Raw genomic sequence first — 23405 nt, forward strand, 5'->3', positions numbered from 1 at the left:
TATATAAACACATCTGTGGGGTATTTCGAGCTAAAACTTCACACACACACACACACACACACACACACACACACTCTCAGACATCAGAGACTTATTTTACATCTTGTGAAAAGGGCATTATACCGCTCCTTTAAAGATTGCATCAGCCAATGAGATTGCACATTTAGAGTTAAATCCCCCTTTTACTTTCACGATTGGTTGCTGATAAACAGGAAATGACCATATTTGGATCCGACAGCATTGTACAGGAGAGAGAGAGCTTTCTAACGGTGTGTGATGACAGGGAGCAGACAGAGATCGCGGAGCAGCGGATGATTTATAACACCAACTTTTGTTGAATTTATGAGAAATCTACACACGCAAACAGACAAAGTGCAGTAAAATAAAGACCTAAATGTGTATTTCTGACTTTTTTCCACCACAAGTCTGAAAGAAGACATGTTATTGAAGACAAATATCCCCAAATCTCAAAATTTTCCAGTGAAAAACCCGATGTTTTTGCCTGCCGTGTCTCTCCTTAAACTAAAACACTTTATTCTCAATATCTCACAGTGAGTCTGAGTTCACATTATATTTTGCACACATTTTCACCGTAGTATTTTGTGATCTGGTGAAATAAAGATGAAGATCTCTCTTCCTCTGTCTGCTTTATTTGCTGATGAAGATGATGTGACGTTACAGAATAAACAGTTTTCTTTTCTTCTGTCTTATTTTCTTCTCTCTCTGCTAATGTAGGTTAAGCTGCTGTGATATGACAGATGAAGGTTGTTCTGATGTGACTTCAGCTCTGAACTCAAACCCGTCACACCTGAGAAAACTGGACCTGAGCGGGAATACACTAGGAGACTCTGGAGTGAAAAACCTCAGTGATCTACTGATGAACCCACAACTCAAGCTGGAGAAACTACAGTTAGTGTCATTATACTGTACAGCAATTACAGTGTGACTGAAGTTTATTTATCTGAAGACAGCAGGGCTTATGTTTCATTGTTTACAGCAGTGCACTTTCTGGAGTTTCCCTATTGCTCACATTTTATGTGTTTTTTTTATCTAGATAGTAATTGTTTAACTTCCAGCATTTGATACAATGTACTGATTGTATACATGCAGAAATCTGCCTTTTCAACAGAGAATAAAGAAGAGAGACGTCAAATAAATAGTTAAAATGAAAGAGAAGAAACCGTGTCTTCCAGCGCACAGAACTAGTGTGACTGGGTTTCAGAACAGACTATTGGACACTAAATGCTGCTGTAGCTCTTCAATAAGATGATCATCATAGATGTGAACTATTGTTATTTTTAAACTAAATCACTTTATTCTCAATATCTCACAGTGAGTCTGAGTTCACATATATCTGTGTAAAGTTCTTCACATTCATGATTTGTTTGTAAGATAATCTCTCTTCCTCTGTTTGTGTCTTTCTAGTCTATGTCGCTGTGGCATTACAGATGTTTCTTCTCTAACTCAGTCTTTGACTGACTCAAAAGCACTGCAGTTTTTAAAAGTGCTTGATCTGAGAGGCAATAATATAGGAGACTCAAAGCAGCGGCTCAGAGACGAGCTACGAGACTCAAACTGTGTCCTGAGGTGAGGAAACATCACTCTGAGATATTAAAGACATCTTCATTTTCCTCTGATATGTGAACACACCTTTCAAACATTCGTGAAAGGAAATTATCATTCAGCTTTATTGCAACAAAGGGTTTGTGTGAGAACACAATGTGAAGTTATTGAAATGTTGAACACAGGAGGAAAGAGAACAGAAGCTCACGGTCACAGCTTTACACATCAACACCTGCTTTATGAACTGTGTCAGTAGAAGTGAATTATTTCAGTGTGAAAACAGACTTGGTCAGATTGTAGGAAAGCGCTGCACTCCTGCTAAACTCAGTGCAGGTCCAGCTTCAGCTCACAGGAGAAATGTCTCTGTCTCCAGTGTGTTTTTACTGGGACGAGCCACTCGTCACACTCCTCTACACTTACTTTACTCTCAGTGATTTACTAAGAGCCGACAGACATGTTTAAACTAGAGGACAAGCGGCTTTAACTAAAGGTGTGTGTTTGAACTCAAAGTAACATTAGTATTTGCTCCCTGTGGTTTATTCCATACGCCGTACACTCATTAGTTACTCCTTTACAGAGACTCAATAGGAGTCGCACCGACACACACACACACACACACACACACACACACACACACACACGTGAACATTATTCAGGTTTTACATCTATTATATTTAAAAACACATATCTATGTAGGATCATGTAAAGTCAGTAATTAATCTGATTACAGGAATTCAATTTTTACTCAAAAAAACTTAATTGAAATATAATAATTTGCTCTTTGTTCCTCTGAACACTGATGTTCTCTTACGAGAGATACTCTCGTACTGCGTTGTCGTAGCAACGCATTGGGGAAAATCCTTTTCCACGAGAATTAGGGATGTCCCGATCAGGTTTTTTTGCCCTCGAGTCCGAGTCTGAGTCATTTGATTTTGAGTATCTGCCGATACCGAGTCCCGATCCGATACTTCTATTATACATAAAAAAATAAGGTAACACTTTACAATAAGGTTCATTAGTTAATGTATTAACTAACATGAACTAAAATACATTTGTTACTGTATTTATTAATCTTTGTTAACGTTAGTTAATAGAAATACAGCTGTTCATTGTTTGTTCATGTTAGTTCACAGTGCATGAACTAATGTGCACAAGATTTTAATAAAGTATTAGTAAATGTTGAAATTAACATTAACAAAGATGAATAAATGCTGTATACGTGCAATTCATTATTAGTTCATGTTAACTAATGTAGTTAACTAATGTTAACTAACAAACCTTATTGTAAAGTGTTAACAAAAAGAATAAAGAGTGAAAAAACAGATCCAGGATGTTCATATTTTTGAATATATGAACACTGTTTCCCCTATATCGCTCACAAGCACCTCTGTTTGCGCCTCAAATTGTTCTCCGTCCCTAGCGACCGAGTTACTAAATGTGAAACAGCAGGCTGCTGTAGTCAGCGAGCAGCATTTAGCGAACGAGGGCGCGCGCGCCGCACCGATACCTCCGGTTCAGTTTCTCGAGCCCGCGCAGTGCGGCGCTCAGAACACGGAGACCATTCTGCCCCTATAGCTATGCGTGCGAAAGCATGGGAAGCGATCCCGGGCGTGTCAGAATGGGTGCTGAACGTTGTAAAACAGGGCTATACGCTGCAGTTCGCCCGCCGTCCCCCGCGCTTCCGAGCCCGTACCGTGACGAGCGTGAACCCAGAAGTAGCACACCTACTTCGCGCAGAAATAGCAAAACTGTTGTGCAAATTAAGGGCCAATAGAGCCGATACATCCTTCTATGAGCGAGTCAGGCTTTTACAGCCGTTATTTTCTCGTGCCCAAGAAGGACCGAGCGCTCAGACCTAACGTTATATTAGATCTGAGACATTTGAACAAAGCTCTTATGAAAGCACGCGTTGCTGTTTCTGTGTGGAGTCAAAAGGGTCTAAACTCTGTGCGACCGCATAACTATAGATGTGTGTGTCAAAAAATAAAAATAATGAATATATATATGTCCGAGTCCTGATCGGGAGGTTACGTCCGATTCCGATCGAGTCTGAAACAACGTGATCGGGCCCGATTTCCGATCACGTGATCGGATCTGGACATCCCTAACGAGAATACTGAAGCAAAAAATTATCCTTAATTTTGTATCAATGTAAAGCGCATTGCCACAGCATACAGACCTAGGCGAGACAGCTCGCGCGCCTATTGGCTGCTGTGCGGCAAATGCTTAAGCCAATGGAGCGAGCCCTAGAGTGACGTCACACCCAATGAGGGCGCTTCGCGCCCTCCCGCGTCACGTCCCGCCGAAACGGGCATGGCTTAGGGCTATATATTCCGCTCACAGGCTTATGAACTCTGATTTTTTATCCTTCAGCGAAACACCTACTTCGCTGATCCGAGGAGAAGCTGCGCCGTCGAGAGAGCACTTCAGCGGGAGAGGAGCTTCCAGCTGCGCGTTCCGGCGCTTATATCCTTTTGCCTCCATTTGAGTGTGTGTGAGTTCGCCGGCGCGACTCACACGTGTTATTTGTATCCGGAAGCCGTCTTCTCCGAGGATGCCTTCCTGCGGCTCATGCCGTGCAACGCTCAGCGACGGGGACCGTCATGCTATATGCGCTTCCTGCCTGGGTGAGCAACACGCGGCTATCGCTCTTGCGGATGGCGGCTGCCATCACTGTGAACTTCTGCCTTTGGCGACTCTGCGGACTCGCCTGGCGTCGTTCCAGGAGAACCGTAAAAAGCGCCGTGCACAGCGGAACCCTGAACCATCCCCTAGCCGCCAATGTTCGCCGGCGCGCCAGCAAACTATTTCTTCGGCTTCTTCAGCTTCGATCCCCGACGGGATGAGATCGACGCCATGCTGAGGGATGAGGACTCGTGCTCTGTCTTGGCGTCCGGCAGCGAGGATTGGGCGAGCTCTGCGGACCTCGCGCCCCCCGCTCCCGCGACCAAAGGAAAGAGAGCGAGCATCGAGGCGGAGCTCATCCGCGTGCTCACTCAAGCCACGGCGAGCCTTGGCCTTGAGTGGGTTTCGCCCGAGCAGCCCCCCCACACCCGGTTGGATGGCTATTTTCTGCCCGGGGAAAAGTCTACGCCTGCGTCTAAGCCCGCCCCCTTCCTTCCTGAGCTTCACGAGGAGGTCGCGAGAGATTGGACTTCCCCGTTCTCCACGAGGACGAGGTCATCTGTTTCTCTAGCGTTCTCCGAAGTTGACGACGCTAAGAACAGAGGCTACCTTTCCCTCCCGCTGGTCGAAGAGCCTATCGCGGCCCACTTATGCCCGCCCTCCGCTGGACGGCGAGCTAAGATGGCGCTGCCCTCAAAGGCTTGCCGCACGACGTCATCCCTGCTCCGTCGCGCTTATGCCGCCAACGGACAGGCCGCGTCAGCGCTGCACTCCATGGCGACGCTGCAGATATTCCAGGCCGATCTCCTCCGCAAGCTGGATGAGAACGGGCCCGATGCGATCTGCGTGGTGGATCTGAGAAGCGCTACAGACCTGGCTCTGCGCGCTTCGAATTCTGCGGCCCAAGCCATCGGACGGAGTATGGCGGCACTCACCTGTCGCGTGGCCCGCGACAGAAGGTAGCGTTGAAGCCAGAGCCCCCGAAGACATCCTAGCACTGCTAGGGAAGCGTCGGTGTTCAAGTCTCGCTGCGGCCGGACCCTCACCGAAGCTCACCGCTCGTGCAGTCCCAAGCGAAGCGACTGTGCCAGCGATCATTGCAGCCAACAGGCGTGTCTCACTGGCCGCTTGCCTGCACACAACAGCCATTTTCACGGCTACCCAGATAAATCCATTAAAGAGTGCATTTTCTGGTGTCCCGGCCACGGCCGATGGTGTTTCTTGTGTAGTAAATCTGCCCGCTGTAATGTGCACATCCCTACACACAAACACGGCCCCACACACAGGGCCCGCGCACATAAAATCGACCCAGCTCGATTGCGCGTTAAAAGTAGCACACGTGCCCACTACCCTGTGCCCACTAATGCTACCTCCTGCTCATCGCACGGTTTCTGTAAAAACGAAACCTGCGTGAGGGCGCTCTGCTCCGGCGAGCGATGCTATAAAGGTGGTAAACGTGCTCGGTCCCCAGTGCCCGCGTTCCCACACAAGCATCACGGTTCCTACGGAGCCCGTCCAGCCCTCCCTCTCCCACCTAAATGCTGTCGAGGGGTCGAGCACGGACATTCTGCCCGCTTTCATAAGCGCGGCCCCGGCCTCAGATGTTGCGAGCAAGACATTTCTGTCACAGCTCACGAAAGCCGCTGTATCGCGAGTCGATCAGAGCGTGCTTTTCACTCAGCCCCTAGCTACACGTGCAGATGCATGGGAGAAGCTTCCCGGGGTTTCAAAATGGGTGATAAACATCATAAAAGAAGGCTATTCGCTACAGTTTCGCAGACGCCCTCGCCGCCACACGGCGCGCGCCGAGACTTCGGTAGATTCGAATGTAGCACACCTACTTCGAGCCGAAATTCAGAAACTTCTGAGATAAAGGGCTATCGAACCTTTATCTCAGGCTCAGAGCGAAGGGGGGCTTTACAGCAGATACTTCCTGGTACCCAAAAAAGACGGGGGTCTAAGACCCATACTAGATCTGAGGCAGCTGAACAGAGCGCTTGTGAAACGCCAGTTCAGAATGCTAACGACCAGAAAAATCCTTGCGCATGTTCGCCAAGGAGACTGGTTCGTGTCAGTAGATCTAAAGGACGCGTATTTTTAAATACAGATTGCGTCACGTCACAGGCGATTTTTGAGATTCGCCTTCGAGGGCCAGGCATACCAGTACAAAGTCCTGCCGTTCGGCTTGTCTCTAGCACCCCGTACATTTACGAAGTGCATGGACGCAGCACTCGCTCCCCTCAAACTGCAGGGTGTTCGAGTGCTGAACTATTTGGACGATTGGCTCATCCTAGCCCAATCTCATTCAGAGATAGTGGCGCACAGAGCCCTGCTGCTGAGTCACCTCGAGAATCTCGGTCTCACAATAAACTGGGAAAAGAGTTCGCTATCCCCCAGTCAGAATATTTCTTTTCTGGGACTGGAACTGAACTCGCTGTCGATGACAGCGCAGCTGTCACAACAGCGCGTGCTGCGCATCCAGCGCACAGTCAGCTCATTCCGCTGCGGCGCTGTTCTCCCTCTAAAGAGCTTTCAGAAAATGCTAGGTCTGATGGCCTCAGCATCTGCAGTACTGCAGCTGGGCCTGCTGGCATGCGCCCGCTGCAGATATGGCTCAAAGGGAGGGTGCCCTGCAAAGCATGGGCCACCGGTCGGCTTCGCCTCAAGGTCAATCAAGCTTGCGTTGCAGCTTTGAAACCATGGAAGTCAAAAGACTGGTACCTGTCAGGTGTAAGCCTAGGGATTTCCTCGAGTCTGAGGGTGGTGTCTATGGACGCATCCAACGCAGGGTGGGGAGCGCTGCTCGAGGGCAGACCGCTGTTTGGCCTTTGGTCAGAGCGAGAGAAGCTCTTCCACATAAACTGCCTCGAGATGTTAGCAGTGTGCAAAGCGCTCACTCGCTTTCGTCCCCTGCTTATGGGCTGCCATGTACTGATACGTTCGGACAGCATGTCAGTGGTGTCATACATAAATCGCCAGGGCGGCCTCAGGTCCCTGTCATTATACAGGCTGACCAGACGCCTTCTGGTATGGGCGCGCTGCAACCTCCTTTCATTAAGGGCGGCGCACGTGCCAGGACACCTGAATGTTGGACCAGATGTACTGTCCAGGAACCGCGTTCCGGCAGGAGAATGGTCGTTACACCCACACACAGTGCAACTGTTGTGGAAGAAATTCGGCAGAGCGGAAGTAGACCTCTTTGCGTCTCCAGAAAACGCTCACTGTCTGGAATTTTACTCAAAGAGCAGGGACGCGCTGGCTCATCAGTGGCCGCGCCGCCCGCTGTATGCTTTTCCCCCTGTCTCCCTCCTGACCCAAGTGGTGGAGAGGATCAGGGAGGAAGGATGCTCAGTGCTGCTGATAGCACCGCTGTGGTTGAATCAGCCCTGGTTCCCAGCTGTGATGCAGTTAGCCAGCACCGCCCCGTGGCCAGTGCCTCTGAGGAGGGATCTCCTTTCTCAAGCAAATGGTTCGATTTGGCATCCTCACCCGGAGTTATGGTCCCTTCACGTGTGGGCCATCAACGGGTATCCGCTGACCTCCCGCAGGGAGTGCTGAACACGATCACACAGGCTAGAGCTCCGTCTACGCGACGGCTCTATGCGTCTAAATGGTCTGTTTTTTTCTGGCTGGTGCACGTCTCGTGGCGTGTCACCCCCAGACTGCGGAGTAACAGAGGTTTTGTCCTTCTTACAAGAGCTATTGGATAATGGGAGATCCCCTTCCACGCTCAAAGTATATGTGGCGGCTATAGCGGCTTTTTCTGAAACCGCTCACGGCCAGTCCATAGGAAGGAACGATTTAGTCATTCGGTTCCTTAAAGGAGCTAGGAGACTTAATCTACCCAGACCTCCCACTGTTCCCATTTGGGACCTTTCCACGGTGCTGGACGCCATGAAGGGTCCTCCTTTTGAGCCTCTTCAGGAGATTGATTTGAAACACCTGTCGCTCAAGACGGTGTTTCTCCTGGCTCTCGCTTCAGTGAAGCGCGTTGGGGACTTGCACGCGCTCTCCGTGAGCGCGTCGTGCATGGAATTTGGGCCTAATGACTCCAGAGTCGTGCTCAAACCTAAGCATGGTTACGTTCCAAAATCCCTAAACACACCGTTTAGGGCGCAGGTTATTTCCCTGTCTGCCCTTCCGGTCACCGGGGACAATACGGACGATAATTTTCTCTGCCCAGTGAGGGCATTGAGAGCTTACGTGTCGCACTCGTCTGCTTTCAGACAGACGGAGCAGCTTTTTGTTTCGTTTAGTGGCCGTCTCAAGGGACTGGCCACTTCGAAGCAGAGTCTATCCAGATGGATAGTAGACGCGATAGTTCTAGCGTACGCATCCAAAGGCATTCAGTGCCCTTTGGGTGTTAGAGCGCACTCCACGAGAAGTATGGCTTCTTCGTGGGATTGGTCGAGTGGGATTGCCTTACAGGATATTTGTATGGCGGCAGGCTGGGCCTCACCGTCTACATTTATCAGGTTTTACAACCTCGAGGTGCCCGCCTTACAGGCCAGGATTTTATCGGTTTGAAATGACCGTGTTTATATTAGACTGAGATTTCAGTCGCCGTTTTATGGCATTGTTATGCTGTACTGCTGAGTGCAGTCAATTTATGCTGATCTGCTATGTGCAGTCAATTTTATGAGAGATGGTGGTTAGAACCCACCTCTTTCAGGATTCTCTGTGAGTCCTATAGGTGATTATGTACTGTATGAACCCCAGCTCAGTGCTCTGGGTCTATGGTGTCGGATCACTGCATACACGGCGTCTTACAGGGTGTTCCCCAATGCGTTGCTACGACAACACAGTACGAGAGTATCTCTCGTAAGAGAACGTACTCGGTTACTAACGTAACCTCGGTTCTCTCTAGAGAGAGGAACGAGTACTGCGTTTCTTGCCGTGTCTGCGCTCTGGTTGTTTCGCTTTAAAAATCAGAGTTCATAAGCCTGTGAGCGGAATATATAGCCCTAAGCCACGCCCGTTTTGGCGGGACGTGACGCGGGAGGGCGCGAAGCGCCCTCATTGGGTGTGACGTCACTCTAGGGCTCGCTCCATTGGCTTAAGCATTTGCCGCACAGCAGCCAATAGGCGCGCGAGCTGTCTCGCCTAGGTCTGTATGCTGTGGCAATGCGCTTTACATTGATACAAAATTAAGGATAATTTTTTGCTTCAGTATTCTCGTGGGAAAAAATTTTCCCCAATGCGTTGCTACGACAACGCAGTACTCGTTCCTCTCTCTAGAGAGAACCGAGGTTACGTTAGTAACCGAGTACGTTTTCTCATCTGTTCTACTTTACAGAGATGAAGATCAATCACCAAACGTCGGTGGATTGTTTACATCATGGTTTAAATCTGTGAAATGGAGATGAGAGGAGCAGAAACCATCAGGAGATCCACAGAAGAGTCACTGCTGTCTATGAGGAGAAATAACTGTGTGATTAATGTGTTTCATACTGGAGGAAGAGACTCAGACTTCACAGTTAAATAAAGCAGCATGTGTGTTTGCATGCGTATTAGAAACATGTGATATTGAATGATTAATGTTGGTTTATTATTCAGCCAAATGATGGTTTAGTTGTAATTAAAGGTGAACAGAGGAAGAAGCTCAGATGAGTGTCCGCAGAAATCTCCACTATCAGGCCTGCAAATATAATCATGTTTGGGTTGAACTCATCCATAATTATTAAAATATTTCTAATCATGAACGTGATTGTCAAGTATTGCACATGCATTTTTCAAAGATATAAAGTTTACATGTAACTTTTAAACATTTACATTATCTCTCTAACACAGAATATGTTTATTGTTATTGTTTTATTGTATATGAAGTTAGTTATGTGTGTTTGTTGCACAGATCTACAGTGTATTGTCTTTGTTCTGTGGAGTCTCTTCTCCTCTACAGACGGTGTAGTATCCTGAGATTTATGTTATAGTTATCGGCAGTTCCTCTCCGCACCACAAGAGGTGCAGTTGACCTTCAGGATCATGTGGGGTTCTGGGAGAGAGTAAGACATGTTTATGTGAAGTGATGCAGTCATATGGAAGCTCTGTAAGCTTGACAGTCAATAAAGTGCTAATACTGTTATAGTGAGTGATTCCGTTCTTATATCACTGAAGATACCACATATTGGCGACGAGGATATTGGAAGGATGAAATAAGAGTGCAGTGAGCTGACGGTGGGGGAGCGAGAGGCTAACATTGGACCGGAGGATTCATGGAGGCAAAAGCAAAGATGACTACGATGATAGGCACACTGTCTGCTTTTGACGTGAAGGAGCAGACATGGGAAGAGTATTGTGAGATACTAGAACAGTTTTTTGAAGCTAACGGGATTGATGACGGAGATAAGCAGAGAGCTATCCTCATCAGCGCGGTGGGACCAGCCACATACAAGCTCATAAGGAACCTGGTGAGTCCAGATAAGCCCAGCTCGAAAACTTACGGTCAGTTGAAAACTTTAATGAAAGAGCACTTCAACCCCAAACCGAGTGAAATAGTCCAGAGATACAAATTTGACTCACGCTCCCGCCAGCCTACGGAGACCGTCAGTGTATACGTAGCTGAATTGAGACGATTAGCGCATGATTGTAACTATGGCGACACACTGGAACAGATGTTGAGAGACCGACTAGTATGCGGTATTAATGATGACAGGATTCAAAGACGCTTGCTATCCGAAACAGACTTGACGTTTGAGAGAGCGTTCAAAATTGCAGTAGCTGCGGAAGCTGCTAGTAAAAATGTTCAAGACCTCCATACAGCACCGTTAGCATGCGACAGCGTGAGGACAGAGGGTGCACTAAAAAAGGAGGGTGAATGGAAAAAAAGAGATAAAGAATGCTACCGATGTCATGGGAAGAAACACAACGTGGCCGTGTGTAAATTTAAGGAGGCAAAGTGTCACTGTTGTGGGAAAGTAGGGCACATAGCCAAGGCTTGCCGTAATAGAAATAAAGAAAGTGCCAGCCACAATGAGAAGAAAGCATACAGAGCAGAGAAAACATACCGAGCAGAGCGGCGTCCACGGCCACATCGATCATATAATGTAGAGTGTGAAAAGCAGGATGGTGATAGATCGGAAGAGGAAGCGTTCACATTAAACTGCATGGAAACGGAGACATCAATTCAGAGAATAAAACCGTTTGAAGTGACGATGGAAGTGAATAAGAAGACAGTACATTTTGAAATTGATACAGGATGTAGTGTAAGCATAATGAATGAGCTGAAGTTCAATGAGATGTGGAACGAAGAGCAACGCCCGCAAATAAGACAAACTAAACTTGTACTTAAGTCATATACAGGGGAGAAAATCAAAGTAGTGGGGGTAGCTGAAGTGGAAGTCAACTATGAGTGATAGATCGTCAACCAGTCTCTCCTCCTCTCCACTCCGACTTCAACCAACCGGAACTGGACAAATACTCTGATTCATTCTGAACTTCATACACTGTTCACTCATTGGCCAGAGGAGAACTGGCCCCCCGACTGAGCCTGGGTTCTCCCAAGGTTTTTTTCTCCCTTCTGTCACCTGATGGAGTTTTGGTTCCTTGCCGCTGTTGCCTTACCTTCTGGCTTGCTTAGTTGGGGACATTTAATATTCAATTATTTTCAATTTTTTTTTTCAGTATTTTCATGTTATAACTGTGAAGCTGCTTTGATACAATCTGTATTGTAAAAAGCGCTATATAAATAAAGATGACTTGACTTGACTTGACATGAGTGGCAAATAAAGACATTTCCCCTAGTGGTGGTTAAAGGTACAGGACCTAGCTTGTTAGGAAGAGGATGGCTAGAGGCTCTAACGCTGAAGTGGGAAGAAATAAAAAATGTGAGAACAGAGGGGCAGAGTCTACCAGAAGTACTCATGAGAAATGAGGATGTTTTCAAGCAGGAGTTAGGCATGTTGAAAGGCATGAAAGCAACCATTCGAGTGTCCGCTGAAGCACATCCAAAATTCTATCGTCCCCGCTCCGTTCTGTATGCCATGAGGGCAAAAGTAGAAGAGGAGATAGATCGACTGCTGAAGGAGGACATTATAGCTCCCGTGAAATACGCAGAATGGGCCGCGCCCATAGTTCCTGTCTTAAAGCCAAATGGGTCGGTCAGAATATGCGGAGATTACAAACTAACAGGTAACAGTGTCTCCTCACTAGAGCAATACCCTATTTCCCGTGTCGAAGACCTGTTCAATACTCTGTCAGGAGGGAAACAGTTCTCCAAGCTCGATTTAAGCCACGCCTATAAACAGATTGTAATGGATTATGCCTCAAAGAAGCACCTCACAATAAACACACACCGAGGCCTGTTCACCTACAATAGGCTGCCTTTCGGAGTTTCTTCAGCTGCCGCCATCTTCCAGCGAACGATGGAAAATCTGTTACAAGGCCTTCCAAGAGTAGCTGTGTACTTAGACGACATTATTCTGACGGGGAGAGACGAAGCTGAACATCTGAGTACGCTGGATGAGGTACTTAGTCGATTGAAAGACGCTGGCCTGCGACTTCACAGAAGCAAATGTGCGTTCCAGCAAAATGAGGTAGAATACATAGGGCATGTGGTGAATGCTGAAGGCTTACATCCAGTGCAGAGCAAGGTGAGGGCCATAGAGGAAGCTCCAACGCCAACCACAGTGACTGAGCTAAAGGCCTATTTAGGTCTCTTGAATTACTACAACAAGTTTCTCCCTCGTCTAGCTACACGCTTAGCCCCGTTACACAAGCTGCTGAGGAAATATGTTTCGTGGGCCTGGAACAACGAGCAGGAAGAAGCTTTTCAGAACTCAAAGCAGTTGCTGAAGTCAACTAAAGTCCTGGGTCACTACTCAGCGGACAAAGACTTAGTGCTCGCCTGTGACGCCTCTCCATACGGGCTAGGCGCCGTACTCTCACATGTAATGGAAGACGGTAGTGAAAAACCTTTAGGCTTCATGTCACGCACGCTAACACCAGCAGAGACGCGCTACTCACAGCTCGATAAGGAGGGGTTAGCTATCATTTTCGGGATCAAGAGGTTTCACAAATACATCTACGGTCGAACATTCACAATCAGCACTGACCACAAACCATTGATATCACTCTTTCACGAGAAAAAGCCAGTGCCTCAGATGGGGTCGCCAAGAGTGCAGAGGTGGGCAACCCTCCTCAGAGCTTATGAGTACAAAATCATATACAAACCTGGGCAGGAACATGCAAATGCAGACGCACTGAGCAGGTTACCATTGCCACAAACAGGGGAAGAGGACGAGACGGACCAGGTCCTCACGTTGGAGGTCATGGAGGACCCACCAATCACGACAAAACAGGTTAGACAGTGGACATCTAAGGATGAGAAACTCTCCCAAGTGCTCGGCTGGTGTCTGAAAGGATGGCCAAGGGAAGTGGATACACTGTACAAACCCTACAGTCAAAGAAAACTGGAGCTGAGTGTGAAAGATGGGTGTGTGCTCTGGGGGGCGAGAGTGGTCGTTCCACAGAGGGGTAGGAAAGCCATATTAAAACAGTTACACCACACACACCCAGGAATATGTAGAATGAAGGGCTTAGCACGTTCATACGTTTGGTGGCCAGGGATGGACTCCGAAATTGAAAAGGAAGTGCAGTCCTGCCATACATGTCAGGAAAACAGAAATCCTCCAGCAGGAGCACCGTTACATCCATGGGAGTGGCCGGAGACACCCTGGAGCAGACTGCATGTGGATTACGCCGGCCCTTTTCTAGGGAAAATGTTCCTTGTCATTGTAGATGCACACTCCAAATGGATTGACGTGTACCCAGCAAGTACAGCAACAAGTCAAGTTAATTGAAAAGCTCAGACAGTGCTTTAGCATACATGACCTGCCCCAGACTGTAGTATCCGATAATGGAACTTGCTTCACAAGCCAAGAGTTTCAAGCATTCCTAAAACAGAACGGCATACAGCACATAACATCCGCACCATTCCACCCGGCGTCGAACGGTCTAGCTGAAAGAGCTGTACAGTCGTTCAAACAAGGAATAAAGAAAATAAAGGGAGACACTCTGGAAACAAGAGTCGCTAGATTTTTGTTTAATTACAGAATCACACAGCAAACCACGACTGGAGTGTCACCAGCTGAAATGCTTATGTCCAGGAGGTTGCGCTCAACACTGGATCTTCTGCTGCCGGATGTGAAGTCAAAGATACGCAAGAAACAACTCAAGCAGAAGGAACAACATGACACACAGTAAGTGGAGAAGTTTTTCTCCTGGGGATGATGTGTACACCCGAAACTACAGTCATGGACCCCATTGGATACCAGCGGTCATTGAAGAAAACACGGGACCTGTATCTTATACAGTACAGACAGGAGACGGACGAGTCATGAGGCGTCATGTCGTTTAACTCAGAAAACGGCATACAATAGTGAGCGGTGAAATGCCGATGCCCAAGAGGACGGAGGAGCCTACCAGTCTTCAGGTCTCAGATACAGTATTGAAGGCCCTGCCTGCAGACACTGCCGTCTCCACTTCGCTCAGTGAGAGAATGACTGTTTCTGAGACAGCCCAAGCACTTCCCTCAGTTGTTGAACAGACAAAAGTAGGAGTAGATCCTCTTCCTGGGCTGCGCCGTTCTGAGCGCACAAGACAGACTCCTGCTTATCTGAAAGACTTTGTGAAATAGTAGTGAGATCCCTCAAGTCAGAGCAAGAATGCGCTCTGGGACTCACTGGAAGGATGGTAGTCTACCCACCTTCCTAGTTAGTTTTTTTTCTCTCCTTCTTTAACTCTGTTCATGGAGTTTGTTACTATTGTAAAAAATAATAATAATAATAATTTAAAAGTATTTTTTTTCTCTTAAGGGGGAGGGATGTAGTATCCTGAGATTTATGTTGTAGTTATCGGCAGTTCCTCTCCGCACCACAAGAGGTGCAGTTGACCTTCAGGATCATTCAATTCAATTCAATTCAAGTTTATTTGTATAGCGCTTTTCACAATACACATTGTTTCAAAGCAGCTTTACAGAAAATGCATTTCAAAAATATACATACAAAAATACAGTTAGTTAATCATGAAATTTAGGGCATAACATATCGCCGGCGTTGGGTCGTCTCTTCACAGGCGTCGAGTCGTCTCATCACAGGCGTTGGGGCATCTGAAGTCTCCATGAGAGGCTGGATACTAACTGGAGCTGACGAACTCTATTTGAGTTATAGGGACAGGCGTCCCGAGATAACAACAAAAAAGGCAGATGGGAAATAATTAGCGTAGCTGCTGTTCTTAATACGAATGCATTTGATCTGATTTAACTGTAGTATAAAAGGTATGAGATGCATCATGTGAATGCTTGGCTAAAGAGATGCGTCTTTAATCTAGTTTTAAACTGGGAGAGCGAGTCTGAGCCTCGGACAGTATCAGGAAGGCTATTCCAGAGTTTAGGAGCTAGATGTGAAAACGCCCTCCCTCCTTTAGTGGACTTAGATATCCTAGGTACGACCAGAAGCCTCGAATTTAGCGATCTTAAAGAGCGCGATGGAATATATGGCGATAGAAGATCTCTTAAATACACAGGAGCTAAACCATTTAGGGCTTTATAGGTCAGTAACAATACTTTGTAATTGATACGGAACTTAATAGGTAACCAGTGTAGAGATGATAAAATTGGTGTTATATGATCATATTTTCTTGACCTAGTAAGAACTCTAGCAGCTGCATTTTGGACTAACTGTAGCTTGTTTACTGAGGATGCAGGACAACCAGCTAATAGAGCATTACAGTAATCTAGTCTCGAGGTCATGAATGCATGAACTAACTTTTCTGCATCAGAAACTGATAGCATATTACGTAGCTTAGCAATGTTTCTAAGGTGGAAAAAGGCTGTTCTTGTGACATTTGAAATATGATTTTCAAAAGACAAGTTGCGGTCTAGTATAACACCCAGGTCTTTTACTGTAGAGGATAAAGTAACAGGACGTCCATCTAGATTAAGGTTGTATTGTAAGAGGTTTTGTGGGCAGTTTTTTGGACCAATCAGTAATACCTCCGTTTTATCTGAATTTAATAGAAGAAAATTACACGTCATCCAATATTTTATATCTTTAACACACTCTGTCATTTTAGATAATTTAGTGTTATCATCTGGTCTAGATGAAATATATAATTGAGTGTCATCAGCATAACAGTGGAAACTTATTCCATGTTTTCTTATAATATTACCAAGTGGCAGCATATAAATTGAGAATAGCAGGGGGCCTAATACAGATCCCTGTGGCACTCCATAATTTACTGACGTTATCTTTGATTTTTCCCCATTTAAATGGACAAAATGGTAACGGTCTGATAGGTACGATCTAAACCAGCTTAATGCCTGTCCCTGAACACCAGTGTAATTTTGAAGTCGATCTAAGAGTATTTTATGATCTATAGTGTCAAACGCAGCACTAAGATCGAGTAAAACTAGTATTGAGATACAGCCTTGGTCAGAAGCTAAAAGTAAATCATTTGTAATTTTAACCAGCGCAGTTTCTGTGCTATGATGTGGCCTGAATCCTGACTGAAACTTTTCATAGATATCGTTTTCTTGCAAGAAAGAGCACAATTGAGCGGACACAACTTTTTCTAGTATTTTAGACATAAATGGAAGATTTGAAATGGGTCTGTAATTTGCTAGGTTATTTGGATCTAATTGTGGTTTCTTAATAAGAGGTTTTATAACTGCCAGCTTGAATGTTTTTGGAACATGTCCTAAAGATAGAGACGAGTTAATAATATTGAGAAGAGGCTCTTCCACTACAGGTAACACTTCTTTCAGTAGTTTAGTGGGTATTGGATCTAAAAAACATGTTGTTGGTTTAGATGCAGTGATAAGTTTATTTAGCTCTTCCTGTCCTATAGTTGTAAAGCGCTGTAGTTGTTCTTGAGGGGCGATAATTGAGGCTGAATCATAAGACGCTGTCAAAGATTGTACATTTACAATTGTGTTTCTGATGCTTTCTATTTTCTCAGTGAAGAAATTCATGAAATCATTACTATTAAAATGTAACGGAATATTTTGTTCAGGTGATGTCTGTTTATTTGTTAATCTAGCCACGGTGTTAAATAAAAACCTTGGATTGTTTTGGTTATTTTCTATTAGTTTGCGTAGATGCTCAGCCCTGGCTGCTTTTAGAGCCTTTTTATAACGTGACATACTGTCTTTCCACGCGATTCTAAAGACCTCTAAATTAGTTTGTTTCCATTTGCGCTCTAAGTTACGAGTTTCTCTCTTGATAACATGCGTAGCACTGTTGTACAATGGTGCTTTAGTTTTCTCTCTAACCTTTTTTAATCTAATTGGTGCAACAGTTTCTAATGTACTAGAGAAAATGGTGCTCATACTGCTAGTCATTTCCTCTAGTTCCTCTGTTTGTTTGGGTTCACTGAGGAGCGGAGATAGATCAGGTAAGCTATTCAAGAATCTATCTATAGTGGTTGGAAGGATTGTTCTGCCTGGTCGATAACGTGGCGCAACATGACACATTTCAGCCGTACGTAGTATGCAAGTTACCATGTAATGATCAGTGATATCATCACTTTGCGGTATAATATCTATATCGGTTGGATCGGTTCCATATGATATAATTAAATCTAGAGTATGATTAAGACGATGAGTGGGACCACTAACGTTTTGCTTGACCCCAAAGGAGTTTAATAAATCTGTAAACGCAGCTCCTAACGCATCATTTGTGTTATCAACGTGTATGTTGAAATCTCCAACAATTATTGCCTTATCGGCATTGACCAATAGATTGAGAGAAAATCTGCAAACTCTTTTAGGAAATCAGCGTAAGGCCCTGGCGGTCTATATACGGTAGCCAAGGCTAGAGATAATAGGGATTTCTTTCTTACATCTAGGAGCGTAACATTTAGAACAAGTACTTCAAACGAATTAAACCTGTGGCCTGTTTTCTGAGTAACATTAAGAATATCTCTATAGATTGTTGCAACACCGCCGCCACGACCAATCAGACGGGGCTCATGCTTATAACCGTATCCTGGTGGAGTGGACTCATTAAGACCGAAATAATCATTTGGTTTAAGCCAGGTTTCAGTAAGGCAAAGTACATCGAAGCTATTATCAGTGACCATTTCATTTACAATAACCGCCTTAGGTGTAAGCGATCTAATGTTTAGAAGACCTAGCTTTAGAAATTGTTTTTGTTCACTAATATTGAGATTTTCTGGTTTAATCACAATTAGATTTTTCTGAGATCCTGCAGTAGATTTATTGTTTGGCCTCACTAAACGAGGAATAGACACAGTTTCTATATAGTGTTCTACACTGGTACTTATATCAATTAATTTGGGACAGCAAAGAATGTGATTTGGACTTTGACTTACTAGTCATATGGTGTGTAACGTCTTGGAGATGTTGTCCGACAGAACAGCCGCTCCGATTCTGCTGGGGTGCAGGCCATCAGCACGGTAGAGCCTAGGTCGCTCCCAAAACAGATTCCAATTATTTACAAAGAGCAGTCTCTGTTCATTACACCATGACATCAACCATTCATTTAGTGCAAACAATCTACTGAACCTTTCTTGTCCTTGTCGGTACGTGGGAAGCGGTCCAGACACGACGATCTTTGCTTCAGGCGATGTTCTGCGTACCGTCTCGATCAGGCTCCTGTAGTCCCTCTTCAGAACCTCCGTCTGCCGCAGCCTGATGTCGTTCACCCCCGCGTGCAGCACGACAGCTCCGACGCGCTCGTCACCGTTCAGGATCTCGGGGACCTGCGCAGCGACATCGAGAACAGGAGCACCAGGAAAGCAGTGAGTGCGCACCATACCTTTACCTGAGGTAGCGCGGACATGCCGGACCATGGAACTGCCGATGATCACAGCGTCGTCGCGTTCCGTCTCGCGAAGAGGGGAGAAGCGGTTCCGGGTGGAGATCTCAAAGACCGGGAGGGGCGGAGAGGTCCTTGCTCTGGTCCTGGCTCGTGTCTTCCGCTGTGGCATCATCCAGGGTCCATGGTGCTGTGTCGGTGTCGGGGTAAACGAAACCAGGGGTGCTCGGGTCCTGTGCAGAGAAATACACGGAGTAGAGGAGGCCGGAGTCGAAAAGTTACTAACCACTGACTTGTGAGCATCGGCGCGTGATGCTTCAAGCGCTGATCGTCGGTCTCGCAGCTCGGCCTGCCTCCCCAGCAGATCACGGATCTGCTTCTCCACGGACTCCAGCTCCAACCGCACCGAATGCAGCTCAAACGTGTCCTCACCTGCACTCAGAGGTAGACACACATCCGATATATTCGCCATTATGACAGATGAACAATAAATTAGCAGTGATGCTACCAATATTACTACTAATTTAGGACTGAAATCATGGATAGAACCCGTATCCTTCCAGTGATTCGAGTGTAAATAAGACGGTTGATAGGCGAGACCACGCGTGCAAATGCTAGCGGGCTAACTTAACGTTAGAGATAGTAACGGAAGTTCGGAAAGTTGGGTATAACCAGCGATATCAAAGCAATCCGATTGTTTTTTATAGAGAGTAACGTTAGTATCGGAGATATGTTCACATGCTCACAACTAACAGTTAAGCAATTCGAAACACAAACTCCAAACACAACCAAAGCGGTTCGAACACAGACACAAACTTCAAACACAAACAAGCGATTCGAAGCACAAGCACAAACTTCAAACACAAACAGAGCGATTTCAGTGATTCGAGTGTAAATAATACGGTCGATAGGCGAGGCCACGCGTGCAATGCTAGCGGGCTATCGTTAGAGATAGTAACGGAAGTTCGGAAAGTTGGATATAACTAGCGATATCAAAGCAATCCGATTGTTTTTTATAGAGAGTAGTATCGGAGATATGTTCACACGCTCACAAACTAACGTTAACAGTTAAGCGATTCGAACACAAACTCCAAACACAACCAAAGCGGTTCGACCACAGACACAAACTCCAAACACAACAAGCGATTCGAAGCACCATGTGGGGTTCTGGGGGAGAGTAAGACATGTTTATGTGAAGTGATGCAGTCACATGGAAGCTCTGTAAGCTTGACAGTCAATAAAGTGCTAATACTGTTATAGTGAGTGATTCCGTTCTTATATCACTGAAGATACCACAGACCGACTAGACATGTTTACCAGTTAACAGCATTTGTGTGTCTTTCACTCGCTCCTCAGACAGCAGACGGATGTGGGCCACGCCAGGCAATGATGCGGCACTGCAGGCCTTCTTATGGCCCGCACAAAATGTGTGTGAGCCGGAAGTGGCCCACGTGTAAAATGACAAATATGGCCCAAATATTTTAAATCACACGTGGGCCTTTTTAGGCAAAGATGCGGCGCTCATGGCAATGTGTAATCTGAATATGAGCCTAAAGGCCCATATGATAAATCATGAATATGGCCCTAATATCACAAACCAAATGTGGGCCGCCTATGGCAAAAATGTGGCACAATCAACAATGACTAATCTGGGTGTAAACTGAATATGGCCCACATATGTTGCAGCAAATGTGGCCCAGTTATCTTAACACATATCTGGGCCAGTTTTGGCAAAGATGAGGGACAGTAATCACTGTGAATCTGAATGTGAACCTAAACTGTCCCACACATGACATGGCAAATATGTCCCGGTTACATTGCTGTGGTGAGCAGGACGAGGTCGAGGGTCGTGTGAAGACGGCGAGGCCGGTGGCGTGATTTATAATGAGCGACACCTGTGAGGCGCACCGGTCTCGAATCTCTCACAGAGGAGCGGAAGCATAAAGGAGGAGCGACGACAGTGGAGATGAAGAGAGGAACAGGCCTGGACTTGTGTTGTGTTTTGTTTCTGTTTTGTGTGGCCAGCAGTCGTCCACGAGGGGCTGCTGCCTTATACTTTATGATTAATTAATAATTTTTATTTGCTATCGCAAAATATGTACGTTAGTGTGATATACACACGGAACCAGTTTGGTGATTGCTTTATTTTGACTTGCTGGTCAAAATAAAGAAGGATTTTGCTGCGTTTGTAAAAAGGTATTTAAGCTACAATGGGAATCAACGCTGTAAAATCTCATATGCAATCTGACAGCCACAAATTCTCAGGTTAGGTAAAGTCAAATCTGTCCTAAATGATAAGCATTTGAATTTCAATACTTACAATATTTAGATCACAGAAGACTTCTCCATGGTCAGTTCAGCTCAATCTTTTGTAAAACAGAGACTTGTGGCAGACGAGCTTCTTGATTTCAATTATAGGCCTATATATTTTTTATTAAATACAGGTTAACTAGTTTACACAAAAGGTACTAATGTATAAAACAAAAATAAAAGTAAATCTAAACCAAATCATTTCCAAGCTTTAACTGCAGGAGGCGCAATGGCAAGGCATCCAACACCGGAGACGTCCTTTACGAATCAGCGTCTACCTTGACATTCATTTTCCAGTCCTTTTATAGTCCATCATACTTTTGACATTTGGAAACCCCTCAGCATGCATTCAGTCCTTTACAGACAATCTGTCCAATCCAAAGTAGCGACGTCTGTGGACATACAAAACAGGTTGATATCCCGTCGGTCCGTCCAGGCCATGATCTGAACGTCCATTGACAGCCAGAATTAGTCGATTAATGACACTGAGAAATTATGTCCAATCTGGCCATAATCTAAACGTCCACTGACAGCCAGAACTAGTTGAGAAAAGACGTTCAAGCGCTGATCGTCGGTCTCGCAGCTCGGCCTGCCTCCCCAGCAGATCACGGATCTGCTTCTCCACGGACTCCAGCTCCAACCGCACCGAATGCAGCTCAAACGTGTCCTCACCTGCACTCAGAGGTAGACACACATCCGATATATTCGCCATTATGACAGATGAACAATAAATTAGCAGTGATGCTACCAATATTACTACTAATTTAGGACTGAAATCATGGATAGAACCCGTATCCTTCCAGTGATTCGAGTGTAAATAAGACGGTTGATAGGCGAGACCACGCGTGCAAATGCTAGCGGGCTAACTTAACGTTAGAGATAGTAACGGAAGTTCGGAAAGTTGGGTATAACCAGCGATATCAAAGCAATCCGATTGTTTTTTATAGAGAGTAACGTTAGTATCGGAGATATGTTCACATGCTCACAACTAACAGTTAAGCAATTCGAAACACAAACTCCAAACACAACCAAAGCGGTTCGAACACAGACACAAACTTCAAACACAAACAAGCGATTCGAAGCACAAGCACAAACTTCAAACACAAACAGAGCGATTTCAGTGATTCGAGTGTAAATAATACGGTCGATAGGCGAGGCCACGCGTGCAATGCTAGCGGGCTATCGTTAGAGATAGTAACGGAAGTTCGGAAAGTTGGATATAACTAGCGATATCAAAGCAATCCGATTGTTTTTTATAGAGAGTAGTATCGGAGATATGTTCACACGCTCACAAACTAACGTTAACAGTTAAGCGATTCGAACACAAACTCCAAACACAACCAAAGCGGTTCGACCACAGACACAAACTCCAAACACAACAAGCGATTCGAAGCACCATGTGGGGTTCTGGGGGAGAGTAAGACATGTTTATGTGAAGTGATGCAGTCACATGGAAGCTCTGTAAGCTTGACAGTCAATAAAGTGCTAATACTGTTATAGTGAGTGATTCCGTTCTTATATCACTGAAGATACCACAGACCGACTAGACATGTTTACCAGTTAACAGCATTTGTGTGTCTTTCACTCGCTCCTCAGACAGCAGACGGATGTGGGCCACGCCAGGCAATGATGCGGCACTGCAGGCCTTCTTATGGCCCGCACAAAATGTGTGTGAGCCGGAAGTGGCCCACGTGTAAAATGACAAATATGGCCCAAATATTTTAAATCACACGTGGGCCTTTTTAGGCAAAGATGCGGCGCTCATGGCAATGTGTAATCTGAATATGAGCCTAAAGGCCCATATGATAAATCATGAATATGGCCCTAATATCACAAACCAAATGTGGGCCGCCTATGGCAAAAATGTGGCACAATCAACAATGACTAATCTGGGTGTAAACTGAATATGGCCCACATATGTTGCAGCAAATGTGGCCCAGTTATCTTAACACATATCTGGGCCAGTTTTGGCAAAGATGAGGGACAGTAATCACTGTGAATCTGAATGTGAACCTAAACTGTCCCACACATGACATGGCAAATATGTCCCGGTTACATTGCTGTGGTGAGCAGGACGAGGTCGAGGGTCGTGTGAAGACGGCGAGGCCGGTGGCGTGATTGATAATGAGCGAC

At 45.7% G+C, this 23405-nt stretch overlaps 1 protein-coding gene and 1 long non-coding RNA gene across 3 annotated transcripts in view; one reads left to right on the forward strand and one right to left on the reverse strand.

Annotated features, from left to right (window-relative positions):
- The window catches only part of LOC306998039 (NACHT, LRR and PYD domains-containing protein 3-like), a 59780-nt gene extending 49511 nt beyond the window's left edge, over positions 1 to 10269 (forward strand). For both annotated transcript variants that reach the window (XM_079611772.1, XM_079611771.1), the window contains exons 11-13: positions 736 to 909; positions 1426 to 1587; positions 9485 to 10269. In XM_079611772.1, the coding sequence (XP_079467898.1) occupies positions 736 to 909; positions 1426 to 1587; positions 9485 to 9554 (406 nt within the window). In that variant the 3' untranslated portion in view covers positions 9555 to 10269. The remainder of the gene's footprint in view (positions 1 to 735; positions 910 to 1425; positions 1588 to 9484) is intronic.
- Positions 10270 to 15093: 4824 nt separating this feature from the next.
- On the reverse strand, positions 15094 to 18922 carry LOC306998062. The gene is made up of 2 exons (XR_013797505.1): positions 18517 to 18922; positions 15094 to 15338 (listed from the first exon to the last, which is right to left on the reverse strand). It is a non-coding gene; the product is annotated as an uncharacterized lncRNA (long non-coding RNA).
- Positions 18923 to 23405: the final 4483 nt, after the last annotated feature.

This window comes from Phoxinus phoxinus (assembly GCF_949152265.1).
Source record: "Phoxinus phoxinus genome assembly, chromosome: 5".
In the NCBI taxonomy this organism is placed as follows: domain Eukaryota; kingdom Metazoa; phylum Chordata; class Actinopteri; order Cypriniformes; family Leuciscidae; genus Phoxinus; species Phoxinus phoxinus.